The sequence below is a fragment of the Lepidochelys kempii genome, chromosome 25 (assembly GCF_965140265.1).
Source record: "Lepidochelys kempii isolate rLepKem1 chromosome 25, rLepKem1.hap2, whole genome shotgun sequence".
NCBI lineage: Eukaryota > Metazoa > Chordata > Testudines > Cheloniidae > Lepidochelys > Lepidochelys kempii.
The window spans coordinates 15,816,289-15,842,119 of NC_133280.1; the positions used below are offsets into that span (position 1 = coordinate 15,816,289).

Sequence of the window (25,831 nt, forward strand, 5' to 3'; positions counted from 1 at the left end):
TGCCATTTAAACTCTGTTCCCTTCAGAAAATATGCATCCATTTCCTCTTTGGAGCAGCGTCAGAGTTATAAGAATGACTTCAATGCGGAGTACAATGAGTACAGAGACTTGCATGCCCGGATAGAGAGAATAACTCGACGCTTCACCCAGTTAGATTCCCAGCTGAAGCAGCTTTCGCAGGGCTCTGAAGAATATAAGGTATAAGCAGGAATATCTGTTTGAAAACCTAATGGTGCCGCTCGTAAGAGCTGTGTTTGGTTTGTAGTTCACATGGCCTTTTTGTTGGGTGTCTTGGGAGGACTTATATCAGGCACTGTTACACTGTATTAAATGTACTGTACACAGCCCAGAACTGATGGATGCAGAGCGTACGAACAGCTGACAGCTTTTCAGGCTGTTTGAACAGCCCTGTGTTCTTTCAGTTGAAACACATATTGTGGTACTTGTTGACAATGAGCAGCCTCACTGAGACCATTGGTGTCCCCAGCCAAATCCTGCTGGCAGCGATTAGTGTATCATCCTAGCCAGAAACATGATATTTCACCAGTATGGGAGCTTATTAAAGATGGAAAGTGAGCTAATGTGGGGTTGTCTATTTCTCTTGATGCTTTGATCTTCAACCTGTCAGACTGACTTTAAGAGCTTTAACTATTCATTAGCTTGAGAAAATAAGTTTCACTGAGGATAATAAACTGCTGTTTACAGAGCACTGACTGTACTGTTCGAATGTCCTTCCCTTCCTTTGAAATACCCTTTGTTTTGCTGTTGCTTTTCTGGGGACAGCAGAATAATTCAACACTTCTCAGTGAAGTTAGGCTACTTGCAGAGTAGCCTCGGTAGCTCCCCTCCTCCCCGATCCCTCCAGCACTCGCTATCAGCATAACCATTGCCATGGCAAGTCATTGAAGCCAATGAAACCACTCAGTAAACCATACAGTAACTGTTGAAGGGGTCAGGCCCTTGTTTTGGATCAACAAATTGTTGGACGGCTGTACATATTTCAGGCTCTGTAGCTGCCACATCTCCACTAAACTGTGGCTGCTTTTTCCCTCCTGATATTGAACATCCAGCTCTTTTATGTGAACACAAATATACATTTTTGAAAAAAAAAATTTGCCATTAAGTTAGCATGTCTCCTGTATGCTGTTCTGGAAATTCTGAACTGGCCACTTTTCAATTTGGAAAGGGCCAACATGACCTAAAACACATCAAAATAATTCCAGGTGCAAGAAAATGGGGGAGGAAGAGCGGAATATACAGTAATTCTTTCCATGTGATTGTTTGATAAACAGTGCCCTCTGGGAAAGAGGTCAGTGTCTCACTTGACTCAACTTTGAATAATCAAAGTGTGATATTCGCTAAAGTAGGTTCCAGTTGTATTGTTTTTATGGAAACAAAGAACTTGATTTCCTTTCTTTTTCAGACTATCCACGATCAAATTTTACAGGAATATCGTAAAATTAAAAAGGTGAGTGAAAACTCTCCGCTACAAACTAAAATAATCCCTTTCTCCACGTACCAGGGACAGGGTTGAGTTTGTGTGATGACTGGCTGCAATTTGTCAGGAAGGAAAGGGCTCCCTCTGCTGGTTAGATCGGGCTCAGTGGCTGAGGCAGGGCCCTTCAGGGAGACATGTTAGTCAACACTTCGTCTGTGTTGAATGAAGTGCTGGCAAAAGAACGAATGAGTTACATTGCTGCATTAGTGCCTCAGATCGTGAAAGGGTACCTCTGAGGCTTTGAGGTGCACTGCCTGAGTGACAGTTATTGGGTTCCCCCTGGTTTTGTGGTGTCCCTGGCATTTCTCAATGCGTGAGGATAGAACTATGTTTACAGCGGCTACTAACACAGATGCACTGGCTATTAAAATCATCCGCTGAGGATACTGGCCTGTTTGTTCTTTGTGTAGCACCTGCAGTATGTTATGTGCCTCAGACATGGTTAAAGACATGGTCCCAGCCCCGAGGTGCTGTAGTCTGGATACAGAGCAGCAGCCGGGTTAGTCTGTATTCACAAAAAGAGCAGGAGGACGTGTGGCACCTTAGAGACTAACCCATTTATTTGAGCATGAGCTTTCGTGAGCTACAGCTCACTTCATCGGATGCATGCCGTGGAAACTGCAGAAGACAGTCTGCATCCGATGAAGTGAGCTGTAGCTCACGAAAGCTCATGCTCAAATAAATTGGTTAGTCTCTAAGGTGCCACAAGTCCTCCTTTTCTTTTTAGTCTGGATACGTGAGGTTGAAATGCAGGAAGGCAGCGAGCCTGGCAGTGAGCAGCGACATGGGGCGCACCTGGAAGCACTGTGGTTTTTCTTCTATCAGATTGTCAGTTTGTGAAAGCCCTCCCTTTGCTGAGGAGTTTGTAGGCTTGTGAAGTGAGTTTCTGGGGCACTTTTCCCTGTGCTCCACTTCCCTTTTTAGAAGGATCCCGTGGTTCAGCTCCAAGGCAGGGAGGGAGGGCAGGGCTGAGCGTGCTGCAGATAAAGCTGTTGTGCCTTTGCTTGATAGCCTGTCTACACGTCCCCTCGCATCCCCCTTTGTTAGCTACTGCATAAGTGTGGGGCCCTGCACACCACATTGTACCCAGCATGGGGACAGGTATGGTAACTGAATGCGGTGTGCTCGTCCACAGTGTGGTTCACTTCTGCTCACTCATGTCGAGGTGTATTCAATACCCTGCACAGCACAACTCAGCACTTGGCATTGGCGGATCTGGAACATGTCAGACACCAGACACGTGAATGTCCTGCCCTCGGCGTGGGAGGTGTCTTCCCAGCCCCTAGCACTTGGACTGTGGTGTCCAGTGAAGGAGATAAGGGAAGGTGCAGAACAAGTTAATGAACGGATGGGTTGGATCTTAGTGACACACACAGTGCTTTTAACTTGTACACAGCCCTACTAAAAAACGTGACGAATATGAATGCATACATCTGTCGATACCTTCTGTGTAAGGTGAACTGCAGGCTGCAAAACACAGGTTTCTGGAGGCTTTGTTTTGTGCTGCTTTGCCTTAGACAATAAGTTGGCAGAGCTTGGTTATTTGGTCTCTTGCAGTTTCATATTAGAACTTTTCAAGTGTAGTCAAAATCTGGCTATCCTTCTAGCAATACCCTACTTAGCAGCCCTGATTCAGGGGCTGGGGTCCCCAGTTACAGAACAGACGCTGTGGCCTATGTTCTTACACTGTTGGGAGGGACATCATCTTAATCTAAACAAAGTCTGGTTGCATTTATAAGGTTCTGTTGATAGTTTTGTAAGGGCTTAATGTTATAAGCACGTATCATTTATGACGTGTGTTGTAGATGGTAATATAACAACCTATTATAATATGTAACAATTAACCATTTCTTGCAATGTCTCCTAATCAAACTTTTTATAAGTAGAGCCTTAATAATAAAGTGACTCAAAAGTAATGGGCACCTCTTTCCCTTTCCATCCCGCAGTGGTGGGGAAGTTCACTCCAGAGCATCTCTCATGAGAAATGTAGAAGTTGCTGGCCTGTACCCTCCCAGATCTACAACACACAACCTGCTAGAATACACATTGCAGTACCTGCTCTTGCCTAACCCTAGCCTCATGAAGGAAGGGAGACTTATAGCTGTCTCCCACTTAAAGGGGATGTTTTGGTTTTTTTTACTGGAGTTATCCTGCTCAGCACAGCTTTCCAATTTTAGGTTGAGGGTGGGTTGAGGAATAGAACTGGTCCACACTATCCAGGACCAGAACACTTTGCTGTAACCTGGCAACAACAAATCCAAGTGCCTTTTTAAGGGAGGAGGAAAGATCTTCCTGATGAAGAAACTTAATTGGATGCTAAAAGTATTAGGCTCTTTAGTGACTCAGGGATAGTGACTGTCCATCGAGCAAAGGAACCAAACTTCAGTGCCTACTGTTAACAAGCATCAATGTGGTTTGCATTTTGGGGCTGTCTGACCCACTCTGTATCTGTGGTCTGTGTTATGATAGAACTGGAGAACTATTAACTTTGGTAATTGTATCTTCCTTTCCTTGCAGACAAACCCTAATTACAGCCAAGAAAAGAATCGCTGCGAATACCTCCACAACAAACTGGCTCATATAAAAAAACTGATAGCAGAGTATGACCAACAGCAGTTTTAGTCTTGGCACTAATATCTGGACTGGGCAGTGCAAAAAAAATTCACTTGGGTGTTACCATTTCCTTTATACAACTGAAAAATAAATTCCTTTCTGAGCCAAGCACGACGTCCTCGTGGTTGGAAGAACGTGGGGATGATTATGATGCAGCGTCTGTCACGCCAGCATCTAAGCCAAGTAGCAAAACCAGTGCCTGGCATAGTCCTCTCAAGTTTTACCCTCTCTGAATGTTGGAAGGTAAAAAAAGGAAAATCTGCTTTATTTGAAGCCAGCTTTTGACATGTAAGGGAAGACTTGCCTAAAGTGAATAAAACTCCCAAAGGTAAAGAATCAGCCGTTTTCATGGATGAACGTTTGGAATGAAGTTTAGTTATCGCTGGCCCAGTTCTTGCTGTGCTGCATATTCTGCTCTGCAGATGGCGAGGAACTGGAATGCTGCTAAGTTACCTCCTTCTCTGGCACCTGCAATGTTCATATGCGAGCTGTCTGCGCTACATGGCATCGTGTGAAATACTCAACTTCCCAGTGCTCTCGTCCTTTGTTCCTGTTGGTCGTCCTCTCCTGTTTGTGCTCTCCTTGAGGTGGCTGTGTCAGCAGGAGGGAACTGCCCAGGAACCTGCACCGAACGCTTTGTCCGATGCAGACTTTTGGATTGTTCGTATATGAAATCTCGTATCCAGCTCGTGCATTTGGAAACAATCGGCGTAAACTTTGCCATGGCTTCTCCAGTATGCACAATTCCGTCAGCCTGCTTTATACTTCACATACCAATGGCAGGAAGGCCGAGACCTGTCTGTCTCTGACTTTTATAGTTTTATACCAAGACAGCCAGTTTTATTAATTGCTAATGAGACTCTGGTATATTTTTCTATATATATAAAAAGAAGCAACTTTTCTAAAACTGTGCCTCCCTTTCCCTTTTAGGCCACGTGTTTCAGAACCTTCCCTGCCTTATAACTGCAGTATTACTAATGCTCCTTGGACAATTACCCAGAGGAGTCATTTTGCTATTTGTAATGACCCTTAGAATGGGATAAATCAGGATTTGGTGGGGCGGGAGAGGGGGATGCGTTCTTTTTCTGCACATTTCCAAAGAAGCAGCAGCAGAGAGTCAGACACTCGGAACAGGAACCGGAACTTGCTGGAGAGAAGCAAGGTAGCATGTCCAGGGCGGGTCACTTACACTGTTGTGCTTTGTCCAGCCCTTCCCTCTGGATGTTTGGACTTGAAGGGAACACTTTAGAACATGGCCAAGGCATGAAGAACTCTGCAAAAAGCACAAAGGTGCCCTTTAGGTCTGTGGCTTTTACCTTTAATCCTGCCAGCTGGTGTGATTTGACTCGCTTCCACTTTATCTTCCAAACAGCGGAGGTTTTCTTTCATCCCCAGTAGTGCCTCCTTGCATCAGAAGAATGTGATCCTCTTTGAGAGCGTGAGAGGGCCAGGTCATCAGGAATAAGAAGGGGGACTAGGTCTTCTCTGACTAGTGTCGGGTTTGTGTTTTCCTGCCCAAGGAAATGTGGGTCCATCTGAAGTAATTCCATTCTAGCTGGACTCTGCTGCTGCTAGGCTTGTACTCCAAACCCTCCCACCATTTGTCGTCTTAAAAGGCCCTTGCTCAAGGTGTAGATAGTTTTAAAGTGTCAGTTTCTCTTTCCTGCCTCGTCCTCCAACCCCAGTGCCATCGCTGATGCTGCCATAGTGAGCTCCCATGGGGATCTGACTTAGTGCTAATGGGAGCCGTTTGCATATACTGCTATGCGTGTTCTGGTATGGTGGTTCTGAAGCTGTGATCCATGACTAGCCAGTGGCCAATTACGTTCTGCAGATCAGCAGGAGGGCCTCATGTGGTTTCCAAACCAGTCAGTAAAGGGTTAGTAAGGAGTTGGGAGGGCAAGGGGGACATCGACCAAGGGCTCGGGCTCACAGAGGTCTGCAGAATTACTTGGCGGAAGAACCCAGTGTTTGTGGGAGTGAAGTCCAGAAGCAGCTGAAGTTTTAAGGAAAATGTTGGTGTCTTCGCTTCCCCTACCTACAAAGCAGACTCAAGTTCCAAGGGGTAGGAGAGCAGGGGAAGGTTATTCTTGTTTCATGGACATAAGTAGCTGTCTTCAGAACATCTCATGCCCCATTGGGGCTCCCAGTGGATAGGGAAAGCTGAAAAATATGGATGATTTAAAGTGAAAAGCTTTTGTCAAATGAGTGTTCTCTTGAGGTTACACACATGAGTTCCCTCCCTCCCCCAACAGCAAGTGGTGGTTTCATGGGAATATCAGAAACAAAGGGTGTCCATTTTCCCTTGTATTAGCTCAAATCCTGCTAAAAACATAGAAGATCTGAAACAGCTTTGATCTAACAGACTTTCTGTAGTTGTGAGTTGCATCAAGATCTATTTTATTAGAGCATCAGTGATCTGATTTGTTCCAGCTGTGTTTAATGTGAGGGGTTAAGTTGCCCTGCTACTGGGCTCCCTTTTCACTTTGTCTGTGTACTACTTACTGTTATCAGCAGAGGTCTCTGGGCATGTTGTGAGGATTCACAATGCATAGACGAAAAGCAGCGGAGTATTGCTGAAGGCAGCTTTGCTAGCCAGCAGTTGTGGGAATCCAGCACTAAATCTGTGTCAAGCTTCTGCCAGAAGGCAGCGTCTTCCCGGTACATCGTGGCTTCAGGATGCAAACAGCAACATTCTACCAGACGATACAAGCGGTTGGGCTTGAAAGAGTTTTTTTTCGTCCGTGGCTTTCAGATTGCTGGTCTAATCTGTAGCCCAAACTACATTATCAGCCAACATGTTTTTAAGCAACAGAAACACGAAGTATGCTTCCTCTTGAAAACGCAAGGAACCGTGAAACTCCAAACGGGCAGTAAAGGGCATCAGTTATGACTCAAGATAAATAAATTCTTCCATGGAAACACTTCTCATTCTCATCCTTAATATTTTGAAAGGGTTTTTTGGATTTTTTTTGAGGGAAGTAGAGATGGCTCTCAGTCTTTATACATCTGCTATAAAATATTTTTGCAAACAGAGTTGTATACAAAGATGTATTATGTACATTTACATGTATATTCTGGAACTTCTAGAATCAGAATATAAAGCTGAAAAAATATTTAATGACTATCCAAACTGTGAGACCCAATTAGCTTAATGACTTTCTGCTTCACTTTTCTTTTGGTCTGTGTTACGTAGTCAACTCTGCCTTTTTTCTTTTTTTCTTTTTGCCTTTTTTTTTGCCTTTTTAGAGAGTATGAAGCTAGGCAAATCTTGTGCTTTTTGGGTTAATAGAAACCAGTTCTAGATGATTAAGTATGATCTAACTTATTGATACTGTGTTTTACTTTGTAATATTGTACTGTGGATAAAACTATATTGAGCCATGGAGTTGGAGTTTACAAAGAGCTTTTCACTTTGCCAAAACGTTACAATTTAAAGGCAGCATACTCTTCAGCTTTCCTAATCTTTTCTTAAGGAGCTAGTGTCTTTTTGTACACTATAAAGCTGAATGCTGATTTTGCAACATATAATAAATTCACTGTATTGGAAAACAAGCATAACAAGGTTGTATATTTATTTTCAGAGTTTATTTCTGCGGGTAAATGGCTGGCATGGGGTTTAACCCCCCCAAAAAAGAATGAACTAGAATGTTTGAAATATTGTGCTACAATTCTGTATTACAAAACATAAGGCATTATCACTGCAGTAGGAAAGAGAAACAGTGGCAGAGGGTCTGGTCTGACACTTACCAGGATGCGAGAGAGGGACATCCCAGGGCTCGCGTTCGGCCTGTCACCCTCAAAGGACTTGGTAACTTTCACCCAGGAAGCTTCATTGCAGATGCAGAACAATGGAGCTCTCAGTTTTCCTCTCTCTGTTCCGGAGTGACGGAGGCTCAGGATGCGGGGAAAACTCCCTCAAGATTTCAGTGGCTCAGTTGAGATTTGAATTCAGGATCAACTGCTTTGTTTTCTTGGAGCTCTAGGATCTGTTTGCTCTAATTGGCTCTGATTTATCCCCTTTCTCTCCCATGGTGGTTCTTAATCCAAAGCCCTGTCTATCTGCAGTGTTGAGGTACTTACCTGTGCTCCATTGCCAGAGTGGTGGCTCTCAACCCTCTTCTGGGTAAAGTGTGGGCAAGGTGCTCTCTGAAGTGGACTAATCCTAATCTCAATGTTCTTGCTGGGGGATTAATAGTTATTTTTGTTAGCCCTGCCCTACTTGCCTGCATCTGTTCAGGGGATGGAAGGGCAGCAAAAAGACCTATGACCCTGTGGAAAATTTCACAAACTGCTGACTTCCACTGCAAGAGGGACCAGGATGTCCCTGTTCCAGTGCTGCTCATGCAGCTGCTTCACAGATAGGAATTAACATGCATTCTACTTGGCTGATCGCAGTGTGTACAGCACATTTGGATCCAAATTGGCTTAATGAGGTGTATGACAATGTTCAGCCACCATGGGGCAGTGCAGTGGTTCTCAAACTTTTGTACTGGTGACCCCTTTCACACAGCAAGCCTCTGAGTGCGACCCCCCCCTTATAAATTAAAAACACCTTTTAATATAGTTAACACCATTATAAATGCTGGAGGCGAAGCAGGGTTTGGGGTGGACGCTGACACCTCGCGACCCCCCAGGTAATAACCTTGCGACCCCCTGAGGGTCATGACCCCCAGTTTGAGAACCACTAAGGCAGTGGGACTGTGCTCTCCATGGCCTCTGTATGGCCTGGCTTGCTTAGTTTAGGGCACATTCTTGTCAGGTCTAAACTTTACTTTGTGTTTAATTTCCCACTGATTCAGGGAAAATCCTCTTTGGCAGCAGCAACCCCAAGCACCTTCCTGTCCTCAAGCCCAGTGGTGTGTGGAGCGTAGAGGATCAGGGAGCCCTCTAGTGGCTGCGGCCCTTGAGGGGAAGGTGGAAGGGGATACCTTGGTCTATGGCCGATTCCCTGGGTTTGAGGCTGGCTTGTGTGGAAGAACAGCAGAATTCTAACTGAAAACACAGCAGGTCCTGGCACCAATAGGCATCCCCTCCCAGGTGTAATTAGGAACAGCCTGTACCCCACACAGTGCTGGGGGAGGGAGAATCGGCAGGTAGCTCAGCTGTCACATGGGAATCCATTGTGTTCCACCAACCAGTGAGCAGAGCACCTGATCCAGGCTGCCTTTGCAGCCCTTGTGAAAGCACCAGCAATCCAGGACCGTTTGCTCAGCTGGTGGGTGGGAGCCGGTGTTGATGCACCCTTAGCCGGTACTGATTCACGGCATGGGGTAGGGCACGCTGTGCAGCTGGAGACCCCTCTCCACACAGTGCTTGGTGCCCCTGCTTGCTTTGGGGCACTTTCAGGAGACTGGGTTGTGGGTTAGCTCTGTCTATATTCCCTCCTGCGCTCTTTCCGGGTGCTGCTCATTCCTCTGCCTTGGGCATGTGCTGCAGTCAGGGACACGATCCCTGGAGATAGGGTAGCAGAGCCCTCAGATGGAGGTGGGAGATGACAGCTGAGAAAGGTAAAAATTTAAAACTTGGCTAGTGGAAATTTTCAGCAGGCTCCCTAGTACCCTGTCCAGGCTGCCTAAGCTGAAATCGTCATTTGCATCTTATTGTCTAGAAACCTGACTCTGGCAGGCTGAAAGTTTAATGTACAGGTCTCTTTTGCATTCTGCATATTTAAACATGGCAAATGCCTTAAAGGCGCTGTTACAAAGCTCTCGTGGGAAACTAGCCTGTGGCATTACTTCAAAAGGTGGATTTTTGTCCCCTTAAGACTTCTGCTCTTTGCCTCAGTATCTGACTTCTTGCTTGGTATGGCATTGTTCATGCGTGAACCTCACAGGGCCACCAGTTCAGCATGACTTGCAATACCTGCTGGGGAGAGCAGGGATGCTCAGGATGAAATGCGTTGGCGGATGTGAAGGGGCTCAGGACTCGGGTGTTGCCAAGCTGCAGGGGCACAGGGGTGGAAGAACGGACCCAACAAAGCAATCCAGCTCGTGGAGTCCTAGTTTCTAACTTAAGACACCAAAAGTGCCTGTCCGTTTATTTCAGATACTTTAAAAGAGAGTAAATGAGGGATACTAGGAATCCTCCAGCGCTGAGCGTGCAGGCTGGGTGAGGAAATCCTGTCTAACACAAGAATGAATTGAGAACAATTAGTGACTGGTCAGTATCCAAACACATTCCTAAAACAGCCTCTGTTCTTCCCTTAACTGCTGTCTGTTCTGTGACCACCACCTTTATTGGAGGGGGAGAGGAACACAAGCTCTTGATCTCATGTGGCGGGGAGTTCCATAGTTTAATTACATGTTCTGTTCAAAATATTTTCATTTTTTAATTTTTCAATCTCATTGAATTTCCTTTAACCTTTTTATCAGAGCAGGAGTGCCAGATCTCCCTTCTCTATTCCATTCCTTATTTTGTGTATCTCTACCATGTTCTCTTCGTTGTCTGCGTCCTGTTTTCCAAACTCCCAACACATGGAAGTCTCACGAAGCCACTGTGTGGACCAGCTGATCCAAAAGTCCTGTTTTATCTCCTCCCCTTGTTCCCAGAACCTGGGCAGGGGGCAGCCTGAGGCTCTAACAAGCACTGAACTCCGGGAAGAAAACAGAGCTTGCACTTTGGACAGAGGCTACTTCTCGACTGCCAAAATGGAATGTGTGTGTAAATAGCACTAAATTGCTTCTTTCCTGTCACTTCCAGGCAATTCCCAGTCCATAAACTGCTGTCAGGTTGTGTTCCAGGCAGGATCAAGAAGTGAACCAATTAGCAGAATGCTTGGAGCGTTAGCAGGGCTTCACGAGAGAAACCTGCAAGTGGAAATTTACTGGCTGCTTCCTCTCTGCCACGCCCAGCATTGCCACAGAAGCTTCCGTCTTATCTGAACCTAATTGTCTGGAAACTTGACTCTCCTGTCCATTAGCTGAAAGTTTAATGTGTGATCGCTAATCAGCTCTCAGCCTGCGTGATCCCCAAACCCAGCTCGCTGTTGGGGTGCCCAGAAGCCAGGGCTGGTCCAGTTTGCTCAGCATGTCAATGTACCCTGGGTAGCTTCTTCTGTGAGGTTAGGCAGCGTGTTCTGGTGCAGGATTCACTTCTGGCCAACTTCTCCCAGGGAATTCTGGGCTGTACAGTAAAGCTGGTCCCTCGGGGTAAACGTGGGTCAACTTACAGTCCATCAAGCACAAGCTCCTGTTTCCCTTGCTCTGAAGTGAGTGTGATATTGCCAGCTAGGAGGCAACGAGTGACAAGGTTCAGCTGTGGGCTTTAACAAAGGTGGTTCCCCCGCGGTAGCCTTAAAGTGGAAGAATTCAAAACTTACCCTCGCAAAAGCCCAAGGCAGGAGCTGACTGGTGGCCAGGGATATGGAAGTTCGACTGTCTACCTACCCTGGTCCCTAGAGGTCCTGGCAGCAGCCTCCTGCCCTGTACATTTGTATGATGCAAAGGAGTCACTGCATAAGACGGATGCTGCTCTGTCCTACCTCCCCTGGGGGTGGGAGGATAAATATGGTAAAGGGAGAGGTGCACAGGCAGGGCGCAGGAGTCTTCCCTAAGGTTCCAGGCCCCAGCTGGAACCTTTCACTACCCATTAGTGAATGCACAGGGGTGGTTTGGGGGATGCCTTTCTCAGGGCTTTTCTAGCTGCATGGTCAGGTGACCAGAAAAGCTTCCAGCCTGGAGTAATTACTCAGGACTAAAATCATTTTGATTGTGGAATAGCATATACAGTGGGAGCTAGTTCAGAGTAGTTTATTCCCCTATCTATTCTAGTTCATTTCCCTGGCCAGACCTGCTTTCCAGCCATGCAGGCTCTCCCTCCCCTCCCTGCCCCAAGTGGCAAGGGCTCTTAAGGCAAGATAACAGTTGGACTTTCCCCAGATCCATTTTAATAAACATGCCAAGGATGCTCTTGAGCCTGGTCTCTGTGGATTTTCCTGGGAGTTCTCCCTTCTGCCCGCTGCAGGCTGTGGTTCTGGAATCTGCATTACCCTTAGCCGTGGGTCAGAGGCCTGCTGCTAAGGGGTGCAGTAGTATCAGACCTTGTGTGCAGCTAGTCAGGGTGTGAATCCTGTTGTGACACGCATGAACATCCCAGAATGGCCAACCCTAAGCAACACCCAGCTGCTCCTTGTGTCTGTTCACTTAAAAATGCTTCTGGCCTCCCTGGGTTCTGCCCTTGGGTACCTCCCCTCACATGGTGCAGGGCACTTGTCTCCGTAAGCGGCTTCTGTCCATGTGCCAAGATGATCCAAGGGTCCCCATCGCCGCCTGGCTCTGCCTGGGTTACAGCCTGTGAAACACCCGGATGTTTACAGGGCTGCAGCAGGGCTGGGGTTAGGCCCGTTAATGGGACCAGGCACCTTTGCTCCATCTAGGTCTTCGCTGCCTCCCTTGGCTCATGGAGCAGGAACAGCCTGGGGCCGAGTGATCAGGGCTCCTTGCAGAAGCCTGGGTCAGCTTTCACTTTTCACGGGGGCGCTTTTCATAGTGGTTTCTAAGAGCTGCTGTTGTTGAGGTCAGGTCGGTCTCCATGGACACCAGCCGAGGGTGACACTTTGCCAGAAGACAGCGGGTGCTGGTGGTCAGCAGAGAGCTGGGGACGCGGGCGATGCTGCTGGCCTTGCCGTAATGCTGGAAAAGCAGAAGCCAGGGAGCCCCTGCTCATGTGCTGTTCCGGCAGCGGGGGTGGGAGCCGGAGCAGTGGGACAGGAACAATGGGGGAAGTTATGGGAGGGGGTAAAAAGGGGAAGCAGTGGAAAAGTACCAGCTCCAGGCCCCCTGGCCAGGACTTTCAGAGCCAAGATCCTGGTACAAAGCCATGTTTTTGTTTCAATCCTTTGCTGAGGCTCTGGAATTCCAGTGCTTGGCCGTTCTCTCCTTCATCTGCCTACCAATGCCAGCATTGTTCAGCTGGGGCCAGCACACCCAGGCTTCCTTTGGGGGGACGTAGTTTTTCCAGGCCCCTTCCCCTCCATTTACTGCTAATGCATGGGATGCTTTCCTCCCAGGGGTACGAAGCCGAATAGAGAGCAGCAGGATCTCTCCCAGGAGAGCTCGGCTTCCAAGTTTTCTCTGTGAGCTGCTTGGGATGCTAGAGAAGCAAAAAGGGGGGTAGCAAAAGGCAGAAGACCAGAGGCTGTTGAGGTGAAAGCTTTGCACTGAGCTCCTGATAAATATCTGTCCATGCTTTCTACACCCTGGCCTCCCCCTGCTACTGTGGGAGGTGTTTGGCCCCGGGCTGCACAAGGTGTCACTGTTGTTGGGGGAGAGCCCCTTTTCCAGCGTCCCCACCTCTCCCTCAGAACAAGCTCGGAGAGCTGCAGAGGCTGCTGGGTGGGAGGGTTTTGCCGAGTGCAACATGGCCACCAGCCTTGTGTTCTCCCTGCACAAGCCAAGCCCCTGTGAGTCAGTGTTTGCAAAGCACTTTGGGACACCAAAGGCAGGCTGAAAGGTGCTTGGGGGAGGACAAATGGCCAAATTCCGCTCCACTGACTGTGAGGCCCGTTCCTATCAGGGCAGAACTTGGCCCCTTTTCTCCTGTCCCGCTGCTTGTTCTCTTGTTCATTGTGCTCGCTGGCAGCTGAGCTCCCTGCTCCTGTGCTCTGGCCTCCCTATGTTTGTTAACCCCTGGCTGCTGCCAGGTGCCACCATCACCCCATCAGCCCCCCATGATGACGCTGGGCTCCTGCAGGTGCTGGATGCTGGGCCAGCTGTGAGCTTCCAGCTAGGCTGGTTGGGCAGCCCCTCCCTCCATTCCCAGCTCTCGCAACAGGTTAAGGAAGTTTCTTTCTGAGGAGCCAGGCTGGTCTGAGCACATCTGGCAGGGAGAGTGAGGGATGCCCCCCAGGGCGTGGAGTATGAGTGATAATTAACACTGCGGGGGTTGGCCTCTCTCCTAACATGGCAGCCGGGTGTGGCTCAAGGAAGGACACACACTTCATCCCCTGCCTTGCTCTGGGAGGGCTTGGCCCAGGGCGAGTGGCCAGGAGCAGCTGGTGAGGTCAGGCAGTGCCTAGCACCCTCTGGACCAGAATGGATCTGAGAGCCGGAACCATCAGAGAATCACAGGGGTGGGGGACACTGGGAGGAAAACAGCAGCCCCCCTGCCTGCTCCCCAGGTCCAGCTGCCCATGGCCTCAGGAACCACTGCTGTGAAGTGTAGATCACACACCGATGGGTCCATGGCTGTGTGGACAGTCCATCAGCACGGCTGCCTCTGTTCCCAGCTTCAGAAAGCCTGGGTTCTGTTCATTTCAGACATGCTGTGTGATTGCAAATGCCTTGGCCTTCCTCTGCTTCAGCATGGCCTTCTGACCAGGGGGCTGCCGTGGGAGCTAGAGGAGGGGAAGGGGGCCCAGAGCCTCTGAGCTGTTAACAGGGCCTGGGCTTGAGAAGGGCAAAGCATCCCATGCCAGGGAGACCGGTGCTAGGCAGAGTCTGGGGCCTGCTGCTGTTCCAGGTGAGGGTAGAAAGGGGTGACAGGTATTTCTTTGAGGCAGTTTTGCTTATTTACAAAGAATGTGCAAAGTCCCATATCTCACCAGGATCAAGCACCAAGAGCAGCCAGCCTGCACCTGACCACAAAACCCACACACACTCAGCAAATGCTCTCAGCTTCTGCCCACTCCCGCCAAGCTCTGGGGGAGGTCCTCAGCCCCTTTTGGGATGTGTCTCCCTTGCCTTTCCTGAAGTGTGTGTGTGGGGCGGGGTGTTTCTGCCCCCCAGCGGGTGGGGTCTGGGAGTGGAGGAGGGATCTGGCATCTCCTCAGCTTTCCAGAGTGGCTGGGGGTTAGTTGCTCCGTGGAGTGAGTGCTGCCCGGCCTGTTCCCAGGGGGCCTCGCTCTGCGGTTTCAATTCATGAAAATAGTCAAAAAAGGAAGGGCCAGGGGCCCTCTCCCCTTGAGGAGGGGGCAGCGTGGAGCCCAGGCCTGGGCCGCTGGCTGGCGCAGGGAATGGGCCGCCGGCTGGCGTGGGGCCTGGGCTGCAGGGAATGAGGTGCAGGGCTGGGCCAGCGGCTGGCTGGGGGACTGGGCCGCAGGGCTGGGCTGGTGGCTGGTTCGGGGAATGGGCACAGGGCCAGCTGTGGGGGGTGATCGCCCTCTCCAAACAGTGACTCCCTCCAGGGGAAGGAGCAGCAGGACAGTGGGTCCCAGGGGGTGCTGGGAGCAGGGGCTCCTGGGCACTGATGCTACCTGGGGGGTGCCAGGCTCACACCCCCCGGGGGCGGGGGGGGCCCGCGGGCACGTGTCCGGTCCAGGCGAGTGGGGGAATCCGCAGCTGATGGAAATTTACGGCGGGGGGCGGAGCCGCGGGGAGGGGGGCGGGCCCTGGGAGCCGATTAAGCCGCCGCGTGCCCCAGGGGTTCGCAGCAGAACCGAGCCGAGCCGAGCCGAGCCGAGCCAGGCCAGGTGAGCCCGGGCTGCCGGCGGGTCCCGGTGCCCGCGGCTGGGAGCGCTCGGGACTGGGGGGAGCCCCCAGCTCGGGGCGGGTCCGGTTTCCATGGCGGTTTCTGGGGGGGGGGGGCGTGTATTTCCCGCGGGCTGCACCCCCTCGCCAGCCCCTGACGCTCCCGGGGAGCCGGGACCTCCCCCCCGCCCCGGCCGTGCGCTGGGGGCGCTCAGCCCCGCGGGTTTGGGGGGCACCGGGGAGCTGGGGTCTGCGCGGGCTGGGCCCCTGTTCGAGGTGGGGCGGAGCCTCCCGCTCCGGACCCGCCCCGCCCCGTTGAGCTGCTGCCCCATGGCAGGGCTGGCTGTGGGGGCAGGGACCCGCGGTAGAGCCCCATAACCGAGCTCTCTCCGTGGGCACAGATTAGCATCGCGGCCCGATCGTGCTTCCCGTGATTCAAATGGGGGAAACTGAGGCACGAGGCGAGACCGCCGCGGTCCAGTGGTGAGTCTGCGACCGCGGGGCAACGGAGATCTCGGGGCGTCGTGCCCCCGCCGGCCCTTGTCAGAGCAGCTGGGGGAGGCCCCGGAGAGCAGGGAAGGGGCTCCCTTAAGAACTGCCCCCCCCGCCAGGTCCCCCCAAGCCCCCGGCCTGCTCTGCCTATGGTGTGCTGTAGGTAATGGCACTAACTGCCCGGGTGGGGGGCGGTGCGTGGAGAAGGGGGTCTTGGTAGGCTGGGCTGGAGGGCGGGGGGCTGGGCTGGGCTGGAGGGGGGCGTGGTGGGAAGGAGAAGATGCCTCGATGGGGGGGGGGTGGAAATGGGCTGCACCCAGGCTGCACTGGGCTTGCGCTCCTGTCCCTGGGTTATTTTGGCTGGTGTAGCTCCGCTGGGGGCCTGGGCCGGGGGCTGGGGGAGCTGCCCGTGCCCCCCCTCGCTCCACTGGGCACCAGCAAAACAGCCCGATGCCTCCCTGCCCTTGTGAGCCCACAGCGCCTGTTGGAAGAAGCCAGACTTCCCGGCCTGTTTTGTTGCTGTCTGGCGTGTCCCCGCGCTGAATGAGCCTGGCCCGGCCCCAGCTGCCCCGCCCCACATCCCGCAGGCTCACAGAAACCCCGCCACTTCTGGGCACCTCTTTGTGGAGCGTCTGGGGCACCGGCGGCGACTCCTGCCCTGCTGGCACGAGGGGGCTGCGGCACGGCACACTGGAAGCTAGGATGCCTCAGTTCTATCTCGACCATCCCGGTGGTGGTAGGGGGGCAAGCCTCTTCACAGCTATGTGCCTCAGTTTCCCTGTCTATTACAGTGGGGATTATGCCCCATCTCAGAAAAGGGCTCTGGGAGAGGAAGAGCCAGTCTGGGGTGGGGGGACGCTGGCCCAGGGGACAGCTGGGAGTATCCCGGTCGCAGGGGCAGCGGGTGGTGAATGATTTGCACCCTTGTTCCTGCTGGTGCCTGGGCGTGAGGCCTGGTGGGTCTGTAATAGCCTCCTTCCTCCACGTCTCAGCTCCAGCAACCATGGCAGAGACTTTCCTCGTTGAGAGCCCCGATGTGACCTACAGCAAGGACTACATTGAGGCCAAGTACATGTACAGCACCGTGCATGTGAGCAGGGAGGACGGCGTCACCAAGGTACCTGCTGTGGGTGGGTCCAGCGTACCGTGGCCCTGTGCCCACTGGAAGGGGAACTGCATTTGTTTTTCTCGATGCACCTGCCCCATTGGTGGGAGTGGCCCAGAGCCCTGCTTGGCCTGGGCTGGACTCCGGCTGAGCGTGAGCCGCAACACGGCATCTGCAGCCATGAGGCGGGTTCCTCCGCCCAGGCGAGGGGAGCGATGGAGCCAAGGGGGCACTTGGGGACACATTCTGCCTGTAGCCCTGCTGCACTCGGTCTGCTTCCCCACTGTGCCCGCAGCAGCCTGGGGGTGTCTGGGCCGTGGGGCCGGGGCTCTAAGTGCCCTGGTCTCCCTGGGCTCTGAGGGAGCAGCTGCCCCACTGCAGAGGGGCCCAGCCTTAGGGTGGGCTGGGCAAGCTGCCCTGGTGCATCGGTTGGGTGCTGCTGTCCCGTCCCCATGCAGAGCCCTGCGGTGCCCCACGTGCGTCTCGTCCCGCTCCCCCGCCCCCTCCTCCCCTTGGGCTGTGTGCGAAGGCTGCGCCCCGGTTCTCACCGCCTGTCTCCGGGGCTCCCAGGTGAAGCCGCACTTGACCGAGTTCACCTTCCGCACGGAGAGGCAGGTCCCCCGCCTGGGGGTGATGCTGGTGGGCTGGGGTGGTAACAATGGCACCACGGTGACGGCGGCCGTGCTGGCCAACAGGTTGGGCCTCTCCTGGATGACCAAGACCGGACGGAAGGTGAGTGAGTCTCGCGCCCCCCTCCCCCGGCGTCTGGCGGCATTTGCCAGGGCGCCGGTGCTCTCTGCCCAGCCCCCGCAGGCTGCAGGGCCTGTGACCAGCTGGCTCATCTCGAACACCCAGATGCGGCCCCAGCCGGTTGCCCACGAGATGGAGCCTGGGCCCAGGCGAGTGGGTGGAAGAGCCAAAGCCCTGCCCCGCCTGGTTGTGAGGCCCCAGGACTCCAGGCTGGCGCCTGATTCTCCCGGCCTGTGGGGTGCGGAGTCGGGCTGCGTGTGTCCTCGCCATGGCCTGGGAAGTGCTCGCGGGGCCTGTGGTGACGGGAACGTGGCGCTCGGACCCTGCACGGGGGGGCTGTCCCAAGCCACGCGGCGTGGTCCGGCTGGGAGCCGAGCTGCACGGGCCGTGCCGGGGGCTGTGCACTCAGACCTTGGGGACTCCCCCACCCCCGCTCCCATGTTCTGTGCCCTCCTGGAAGGTCCCGGGGGTGGGGGAGCTCCTCTGCCTGGGCGCCCCTGGGGCTCAGTGTGCCCTTGATGCTCTCCCTCCTCCCAGCACGCCAACTACTATGGCTCCTTGCTGCAAGCGTCCACCATCTGCCTGGGAACCGGCCCCACGGGCGACGTCTATGTGCCCTTCCGGGACCTGCTGCCCATGGTGCACCCTAACGACCTCATCTTTGATGGTGAGTGTGAATGGCCTGGGGGCTGTTAGCGGGGGCTGGGCAGGGGAGGGGGGCTGTGTGGGTGGGGTGGGATAGTCCAAGGGGGCGGGGGCTCTGTGGGCAGGGGCTGGCCTGAGCGGGGGCTGTGATGGCAGGAGGGGAGGCTGTATGAGTGTGAAGGTGGCCCTGGGGGGGGGCTGTGTGGCTGGGGGGTGGGATGGTCCGGGGGGGGGCTGTGTGTATAGGGGTCTGGGGGGAGGGGGCTGTGTGGGCGGGGGCCCAGAGCTCTGACTGGCATCTCCTCCTGCGTCTCAGGCTGGGACATCTCCTCCCTGAACTTGGCTGAGGCCATGAGACGGGCCAAGGTCCTCGACTGGCAGCTGCAGGAGCAGCTCTGGCCCCACATGGTGAAGATGAAGCCCCGCCCCTCCATCTACATCCCAGGATTCATTGCAGCCAATCAGGAGGAGCGAGCCGACAATGTCCTCCATGGGACGAAGGCTGAGCAGGTGTGTGGGGGGATCCCCAGCCACTATGTTCCCATTGCTGCAGGGCCGAGCCCCAGGGTCCCGTGGCCGCAGTGGGGGAGCGGGTGGCCCCAATGCAGCAGGCTCCCTGGGGCTCCTGCGCCGGCTCTGACCCTGCAGCCCGGGCTCGGGGAGCTGGGCTGGGATTTTGGAGCGGCCTCTGCCTGCATGACCCGGGACATCGCTGCTCCCAAGGGCAGCCCTGGGCCGCATGCCAGCGGTGGGGAGACTGGGCCCTGGGCCCTGCAGGAGGGTGCTGGGGGCACAGTCCTGGCACCTAAGCCCAAGCACCGTCCCTGCTGCCCACCGGAGCTGACCCACGCTGGGCAGGACGGACAACCTCAAATCGCAGCTTCCCCGTGGGTCCCCTGTATGTGGCGCGTGCTGCCGGGTGCTGACGAGTCTCCTCGCACAGGTGGTGCAGATCCGCAGGGACATCCAGGAGTTCAAGGTCACCAGCGGAGTGGACAAGGTCGTGGTCCTGTGGACGGCTAACACTGAGCGCTTCTGCGATGTGCTGCCGGGGGTCAACGACACAGCTGCCAACCTGCTGCAGGCCATCGAGGTGAGAGCCTGTGGGAGGCGTGCAGGGCCTCCCCCCCCCCGCCTGCTGGGGGATGGGCACACTGCACCGGCTGTTCCTCTCGTCTCTCTGATGCTCTGGACGCAACCAGCCTGGGGGGCTGGTTCTGGCTCCTGCTGGGGGTGGGGGGGACCCACTGAAGCCCCGTGCTAGAGCTGGGGGGGATGGGACTGGAGGAGCTGGGTTTGGGGGCAGCAGCCCCACTGCGTGGGGGGGTGGGGTTGACTGGTGTCCTGGTGCAGGGGAGGGGTGCCCTGTGATATATTCTCTCCGAGGGCCTGGTGCTCCCGCTGGCTGGGGGTTGTGGGGGGGCCCTGCCCGTGTGCTGGGGTGGGGTTTCCCAGGGGCTCCATCCACCCCTGGGGCTGCACTGAGCTCTCCCCATCTACGCAGCGAGGCCTCGAGGTGTCTCCCTCCACGCTCTTTGCCGTGGCCAGCATCCTGGAGGGCTGCGCCTACATCAACGGCTCCCCCCAGAACACCTTTGTGCCAGGCGCTGTGGAGCTCGCCCTGCAGCGCCGTGTCTTCATCTGCGGAGACGACTTCAAGTCCGGCCAGACCAAGCTCAAGTCGGTGCTGGTGGATTTCCTGGTCAGCGCCGGCCTCAAGGTGAGCGGGTGCTGGGGGCGCCCACCGTGGGGCATGCCGGGCTGGTGATGCCGCTGGGCCAGGTCAGCGGCTGCTGGGGGGGGTCTGGGCGGGTTTCCCTTCCTGGAGCCCAGGGCCGAGTCCTGGCACAGTCAGCAGGGAGAGGGAATCTGGCCTCAGCAGGGCCCTTGGGTGGGGTGGGAGGGATTGTAACCCCTCCTGCAGCGGGGTGCAGGCCAGCTCCTTGGGGGCCAGAGGCCTGGCACCGCAAGGGTGGAGGGGGCTGCGGGTTGGGATTAAGGTGTGTTGGGGATGGGGGGGCTGTGGGTCGGGACTGAGGCGCATCTGAACGATGACGCTTGCATAACCCCCAAGGGCTCTGGAGGCCCAGTGGGGTTGGAGCATCCCGGGGGTGGGGCCAGAGGTGCTTCAGTTTGGCCCCTCCCCTTGGAATCCAGACAAACCTGTCCCATGGCGGGTGGGTTTGGAGGTGCGCAGGGAGACCAGGGCTCCCCCAGCTGCGGCTGTGGTCTGTGTGTGTGTGGGGCGGGGGGGAGGGAGGCCTCAGGCTGCTGTGACCCATCCCCTCCCCCCCAACTCTCCGCCCCAGACCGTGTCCATCGTCAGCTACAACCACCTGGGTAACAACGACGGGAAGAACCTGTCGGCCCCGCAGCAGTTCCGCTCCAAGGAGGCCTCCAAGAGCAACGTGGTGGACGACATGGTGCAGTCGAACCCCCTGCTCTATGGGCCCCAGGAGAAGCCCGATCACTGTGTGAGTGCTGGGGGAGGGGCAGTATCGGGGGAGGGAGCCCCCCTAGAGTTCTACCCGGCTCTGTTGTGGGGGGCAGAAGCTGCCCTAAACCCCTGCCCGGCGGTGGCTCTGGGGCCCGCACTGAGATGGCTCTCGGTTGCAGGTGGTGATTAAGTACGTGCCCTACGTGGGCGACAGCAAGCGGGCGCTGGACGAGTACACCTCGGAGATCATGATGGGTGGCACCAACACCATCGCCATACACAACACCTGCGAGGTAGGGCCGGGAATTCCTGCCCCTGGGCCCGGGGCCAATTCCCCCCCCCCCCCCCCGATGGTGCCACAGGGAGAAGCGGTGGCTGGGGAGAGCACTGGCCCTGGGTGGCATCTCCCTTGGGGAGGGGGAGCTTGGCCCTGGCCCCCCTACTGACTCTGCCCCACCCCCAGGACTCCCTGCTGGCCAGCCCCATCATCCTAGACCTGGCCATCCTGACCGAGCTTTGCCAACGCATCAGCTTCTGCACAGAGAGCGACCCAGACTTCCAGGGTTTCCACAGCGTCCTGTCCATCCTGGGCTTCCTGTGCAAGGCACCCCTGGTGCCTGAGGGCTCCCCCGTCGTCAACGCCCTCTTCCGGCAGAGGAGCTGCATTGAGAACATCCTGAGGTACCCCTGGCTCTGCCCTCCAACCCTCTGCCCCCGTCCTCTCCTCCAGCTCAGCGCTGACTGCCGCTCCCCCAGGGCTGGTTCCCCGTTCTCTCCTCCACACTTCCAGTGCCAGGTCCCTTTGCCAACCCCAGGGCCCTCCAGGAGCAGCCCGGGTCCTCGGCTGAGCATGGTGGGGATGGGGCAAGTTGCATTAGCCCCCGTGGGACCTGGTGCTGAGGTCCCCTCAGAGACCTGGTGGTGCCCAGCCCATGGGCTGTCTGGTTGGCCGTGAAGGCTTCTGCCACCCTCCCCCCTGACATGCTGCTCTCTCTCATCCTGCCCCCAGGGCCTGTGTGGGGCTGCCCCCCCAGAACCACATGCTGCTGGAGCACAAGATGCAGCGGCCATGTCCGAGTCTGAAGCGAGCGCGTCTGGCCGAGTGCCCCGTCTCCCACAAGAGGGCAGCTGCCCCGGTGAATGGCTACCTGTGTCCAGCCAGTAATGGGCACGGCACCTCGCCAGCCCAGCTGCACGTTGACAACTAGAGCCCTGCCCCATGGCCACGACGACCCCCAGCTCCCAGGGGAGTATGGGCTGAGAACTGCCACAGCTCGAGAGGGGCTGTGGTCAGCCTGAAGGGGGACAGGAGCAGTGCTTCCCCCATGGCCCATCGGGGGGGCTGTATTTTGTAGGGCGATTCTTAGTTTGAATTAATTTGGGGGCATGAGGAGCCCCGTCCACCCCCCCCACCCCCCAGGCTCCACTGACAGTAACTGGAAGCTGTGAATGTTTTTCTGGAATAAAGTGGGAGCATGCAAGTCACTATATCTCTGCTGGTCCCTCTGCGTGCCCCCCCCCGCCATGCTCTGCACCTGCCTGGCATCCTGTGGCCCTCCCTGGGAAGGGTGTGCCTGGAACCAGCAGTGTCCCTGTGAAAGGGGTCCCCCTGGGGTGTGCCCCACAAGCCCTGCCCTGGAATGTGGGCCCTGGGGCTTTCCCAGCTGCAGCTGGTGTGGGTCTTTGCCTGGGTTCCCCCAGCTGTCCCAAGTCTCTGCCCCTAGCACCATTCCTGTTGTGGGGGCCCAGTGAAAGGGGGGTCCTGGCTCAGTGAGTGCTGGGCAGGCAAAGGGCAGCAGGATTCGTGGCTCTGGCAGGAGGACGCTTGTCGGGGCGCCAGGCTGAATGCACAGTGGAGCATCATTCCCTTGGGAGGGGGGTGCCGTGGAAGGGGTCCCGGTCGGGCAAAGGGGGAGACAAAGGAGGCAGAGCTATGAAAAAAAAATCAAATTACATTTATTGATGCAGGTTTTTTGGGTGGTTTTTTTTTGTTTTTTTGGGTTTTTTTTTTTGTTTTTGTTTTTGATAAGCAACTTTCAGTCTAAAGCCTTCAGAGTAGAAAGAACAGACGAAATCCCTACACAGACGCACTAACCTAGCAGGGGAGGCGCTGCCCGGCGGCCGTAATGTGCCAGCTGGCTGCGTCCCCTCCCAGCTGGCGGTGGGCACAGCACACCAGTGAGGCAGGCGGAGGCTCACCCCCAACAGCAACAGAAAACCCAGCGAAGGCCCCCTTGCCCGGGCCGGGGCGGGGGCGGGGTGGGGCTGTACAAAGCGGCTTCGGGCTGAGAGCGGGAGGAAGCACCGCCGGGCTGCTGAGGTCCTTCATGTTTATAAAAGGGGAAAAATCCTTCATATGAAAGTTTAAAAGTGGTCCTGATGGCGGCTGGGGTGGACGCCCGGGGCAAAGGGGGCTGCTGCAGGGGCCTATGTACACTTGCCTCCCTTTGCTGCAGGGCAGGGGCCGAGCCCAGTCTGTCAGTGGGGGCCTGGGGGGGGTAGTGGTGGGGGAATCACAGTGGCTGAGCAAACTGCTGAGGCTGGGGGGGGGCCCTATTCCCTAGAATCTCCATAGGGGGTTTCCTGCTGTGGAAGGGCCAGGGGGGCAGCTGGACTCCAGGGTGAGCTAAGAGCAATCATCCCGCGGGGGGAGGGTGCTCCCCGCTGCCCTAGGGGTGCTCACAGGAAGGGAGGGGTGGGTTACTGGGCAGTACGAGGGGGCTGAGGCAGCTTTGCTTAGCTGGCAGCCGGGGAGGGCTCTGCGGGGGGGCTTAGGCTGAGGTGCTGTGGCTTGCAGGGGCTGCGGGCATGGCCATTAGGGCAGCAGGGGCAAGAAGGGAGGGGTAGAGGGGCGGGGTCCCCCTGCCCTAGGGTATTTGCCAATGAGCAGATGACAGAAGTGGCATAACTCCGCTGAGGGGGTAGCCCAGAGCTCCTGCTGATGGCCCAGGGGGGCAGATTGCTGGGTGGGGTGGGGTGCTCAAGGCCCCCCAGCTGCTTCGACCTCCAGGGTTTGCCCCATGGCTCCACAGCAGGCTCTGGTGCAGCTGGGCCCCCTGGAGGGGGTGGGGGTGAGGGGGAAGCCCATGATAAATTAAACCCTGTACAGCAAAACAAACCCTTAAATAAATACCCCCCCTCCCCCCACCCTGCTGTGTGGGGCTGGGCAGAGCTGGGGGCCGGGCTGCCAGCCGTGGCCGGTAACCCCCGAGGGCCACAGCAAGCAGCATGGCGCTGTTGCTGGGTGGGGGTGGCGCAGCAAACCCAGCTGGACTTGTCCCCTGGCACCCCAGTGGGGACTCGTCCCCAGCCTCACTCTGCCCCATTTCTGCTGCCCGGCTGGGAAGGAGGCTGCCTGTGGCTGGACCCCCGCATGGCCCCCCTCCCCGCTCCACCATGCTGGGAAGCCCCCAGCACTGCTCTGGCCTAGTGCAGCCACAGCTCTGGCCTACCCCCTCCTGCCCCCCCGTACAGTCAGCACGTTCCAACCTCCAAGCCCAGCCCCCCACGTGCCCGAGAACAGCATCTTGCCTGGCACAAGCAGCCCCCCCCCCCACAGTGTACCCCACAGCACCAGTCCAACAGGGCCCCAGTTCTGGCAGCTCGCTCCTCTGCCTGGCGCAGTGGGAGGGCCGTGCCAGGGGGAGGGGGGGCTGTGTGCCAATGGAGGCAGGGTGGGCCTGTGCCCCAGGTGGAGGGGGAAATGGGGGGTGCTGGCAGGAGGGCAGGCGGCCAGTTCCTGCGGGTGTGTTTTAAATAGTTTAGAACCGCAGGGGCGTCTGGCTCTCTGCGCCGGGACGTCCGAGCCGATCACACGCTCATTGTCATGCTGGGCGAGTACTAGAGAGACGGGAGACACCAGAGCGTTAGCAGGCGGGGGGAGGCCGCCGGGGCCAGCCCCACGCGCTTGGGGGGGGCAGGGCCGAGGGAGCCCGCTGGCCTCAGAGCTGGGGGCTCAGCTGACCCCGTTCCTCTGGCGGGGCAGCTCACACCTCGGGGAGGCTCCTCCAGCGCAGGGCCCCCGCCACAGGTCCGACCGTGCCAGGCTTGTTCTTCCAGGGGGTGGCCGATGCCTTGCAGCTGCCCCGCCCGCCCCGGGAGCCCCGCCCGCCCCGCCCTCTCCGCCTGCCCGGCGGGCCTGCCCAGTCCCTTACACTGTCGCTTTGGAAGGGGTTTAAGAAGGTGCCGCCCATCTCGCCGTCGTCCCGCGGAGTCCCGGGCGGGTTGCTCAGCCCTGCCATGTTACTCGGCGAGCTCTGCAGGGGCACAGAAAAGCCCAGGTTAGAGGGGGGCCTGCTGCTCCCCCGGCCCCAGGGGTGAAAGGCCGCCAGCTTCCAGCAGCGCTGCTGGCATCCGCCTCCTGGGAAGGGGACCTGGCATTGCTGTAGCCCAGCCCTGGCCGGGACCCGCCTTTCCAGGGGCCCCTGGGGTGGGGGCCTGGCATTGCTGTAGCCCAGCCCTGGCCGGGACCCGCCTTTCCAGGGGCCCCTGGGGCGGGGGCCTGGCAGCCTGCTGCCCTCAGTGCTGGGGGTGGGGCTGTGTGCAGTCACCCCCACTGTGCCCAGAGGAGAAGGCAGGGCTGCACCCCCAGCAGCTGGCAATACCCTGGCCCTTTGAAGGGAGAGGCACAGGCAGTCCACCCTGGGAGGGGGCAGGGGGTGCCCAGGGGAACACCCCCCACATAGGGAGCAGATAGAACAGGGGTGCTGTGCTCTCACCTTTGGCAGCCCGTCCATGTCGCCAGAGCCTGGAAGGACAAGCAGGTCCTGTTAGCACTGCCCCATACCAGGTAAAGGGGCCCTGTCCCCCCATGCACTAGACACGGACCCACCTCCCAGGGAGCCCAGGCCGTGCTGCAATGTGTCAGCCCTACTCAGCGGCAG

At 56.3% G+C, this 25,831-nt stretch overlaps 3 protein-coding genes across 9 annotated transcripts in view; 2 read left to right on the top strand and 1 right to left on the bottom strand.

Moving 5' to 3' along the window:
- ELL (elongation factor for RNA polymerase II) overlaps positions 1-5,018 on the top strand; it is an 87,855-nt gene extending 82,837 nt beyond the window's left edge. Inside the window, exons 10-12 of the mRNA XM_073324699.1 lie at positions 27-198; positions 1,424-1,468; positions 4,016-5,018. Coding sequence (XP_073180800.1) covers positions 27-198; positions 1,424-1,468; positions 4,016-4,120 — 322 coding nt within the window. The 3' untranslated portion in view covers positions 4,121-5,018. The remainder of the gene's footprint in view (positions 1-26; positions 199-1,423; positions 1,469-4,015) is intronic.
- Positions 5,019-15,421: 10,403 nt separating this feature from the next.
- Positions 15,422-22,433, top strand: ISYNA1 (inositol-3-phosphate synthase 1). 6 transcript variants are annotated; one of them, XM_073323661.1, is made up of 11 exons: positions 15,452-15,521; positions 15,921-16,002; positions 17,004-17,128; positions 17,687-17,848; positions 18,404-18,533; positions 18,828-19,021; positions 19,455-19,604; positions 20,016-20,231; positions 20,821-20,985; positions 21,128-21,241; positions 21,412-21,951. In XM_073323661.1, the coding sequence occupies exons 3-11, from the start codon at positions 17,015-17,017 to the stop codon at positions 21,901-21,903; spliced, it is 1,737 nt and encodes a 578-aa protein (XP_073179762.1). In that variant the 5' UTR covers positions 15,452-15,521; positions 15,921-16,002; positions 17,004-17,014; the 3' UTR covers positions 21,904-21,951. The 6 variants fall into 6 exon arrangements, with proteins under 6 accessions (XP_073179763.1, XP_073179762.1, XP_073179761.1 ...); XM_073323663.1 differs by lacking the exon at positions 15,452-15,521 and adding an exon at positions 21,958-22,433 and having other exon boundaries at positions 15,802-16,002; positions 21,412-21,629; XM_073323662.1 differs by lacking the exon at positions 15,921-16,002 and having other exon boundaries at positions 15,422-15,521.
- A 447-nt stretch (positions 22,434-22,880) lies between these two features.
- Positions 22,881-25,831, bottom strand: part of SSBP4 (single stranded DNA binding protein 4) — a 67,584-nt gene continuing 64,633 nt past the window's right edge. For both annotated transcript variants that reach the window (XM_073323668.1, XM_073323669.1), the window contains 3 exons: positions 25,667-25,695; positions 25,103-25,204; positions 22,881-24,788 (listed from right to left, as the gene is read on the bottom strand). In XM_073323668.1, the coding sequence (XP_073179769.1) occupies positions 24,759-24,788; positions 25,103-25,204; positions 25,667-25,695 (161 nt within the window). In that variant the 3' untranslated portion in view covers positions 22,881-24,758. The remainder of the gene's footprint in view (positions 24,789-25,102; positions 25,205-25,666; positions 25,696-25,831) is intronic.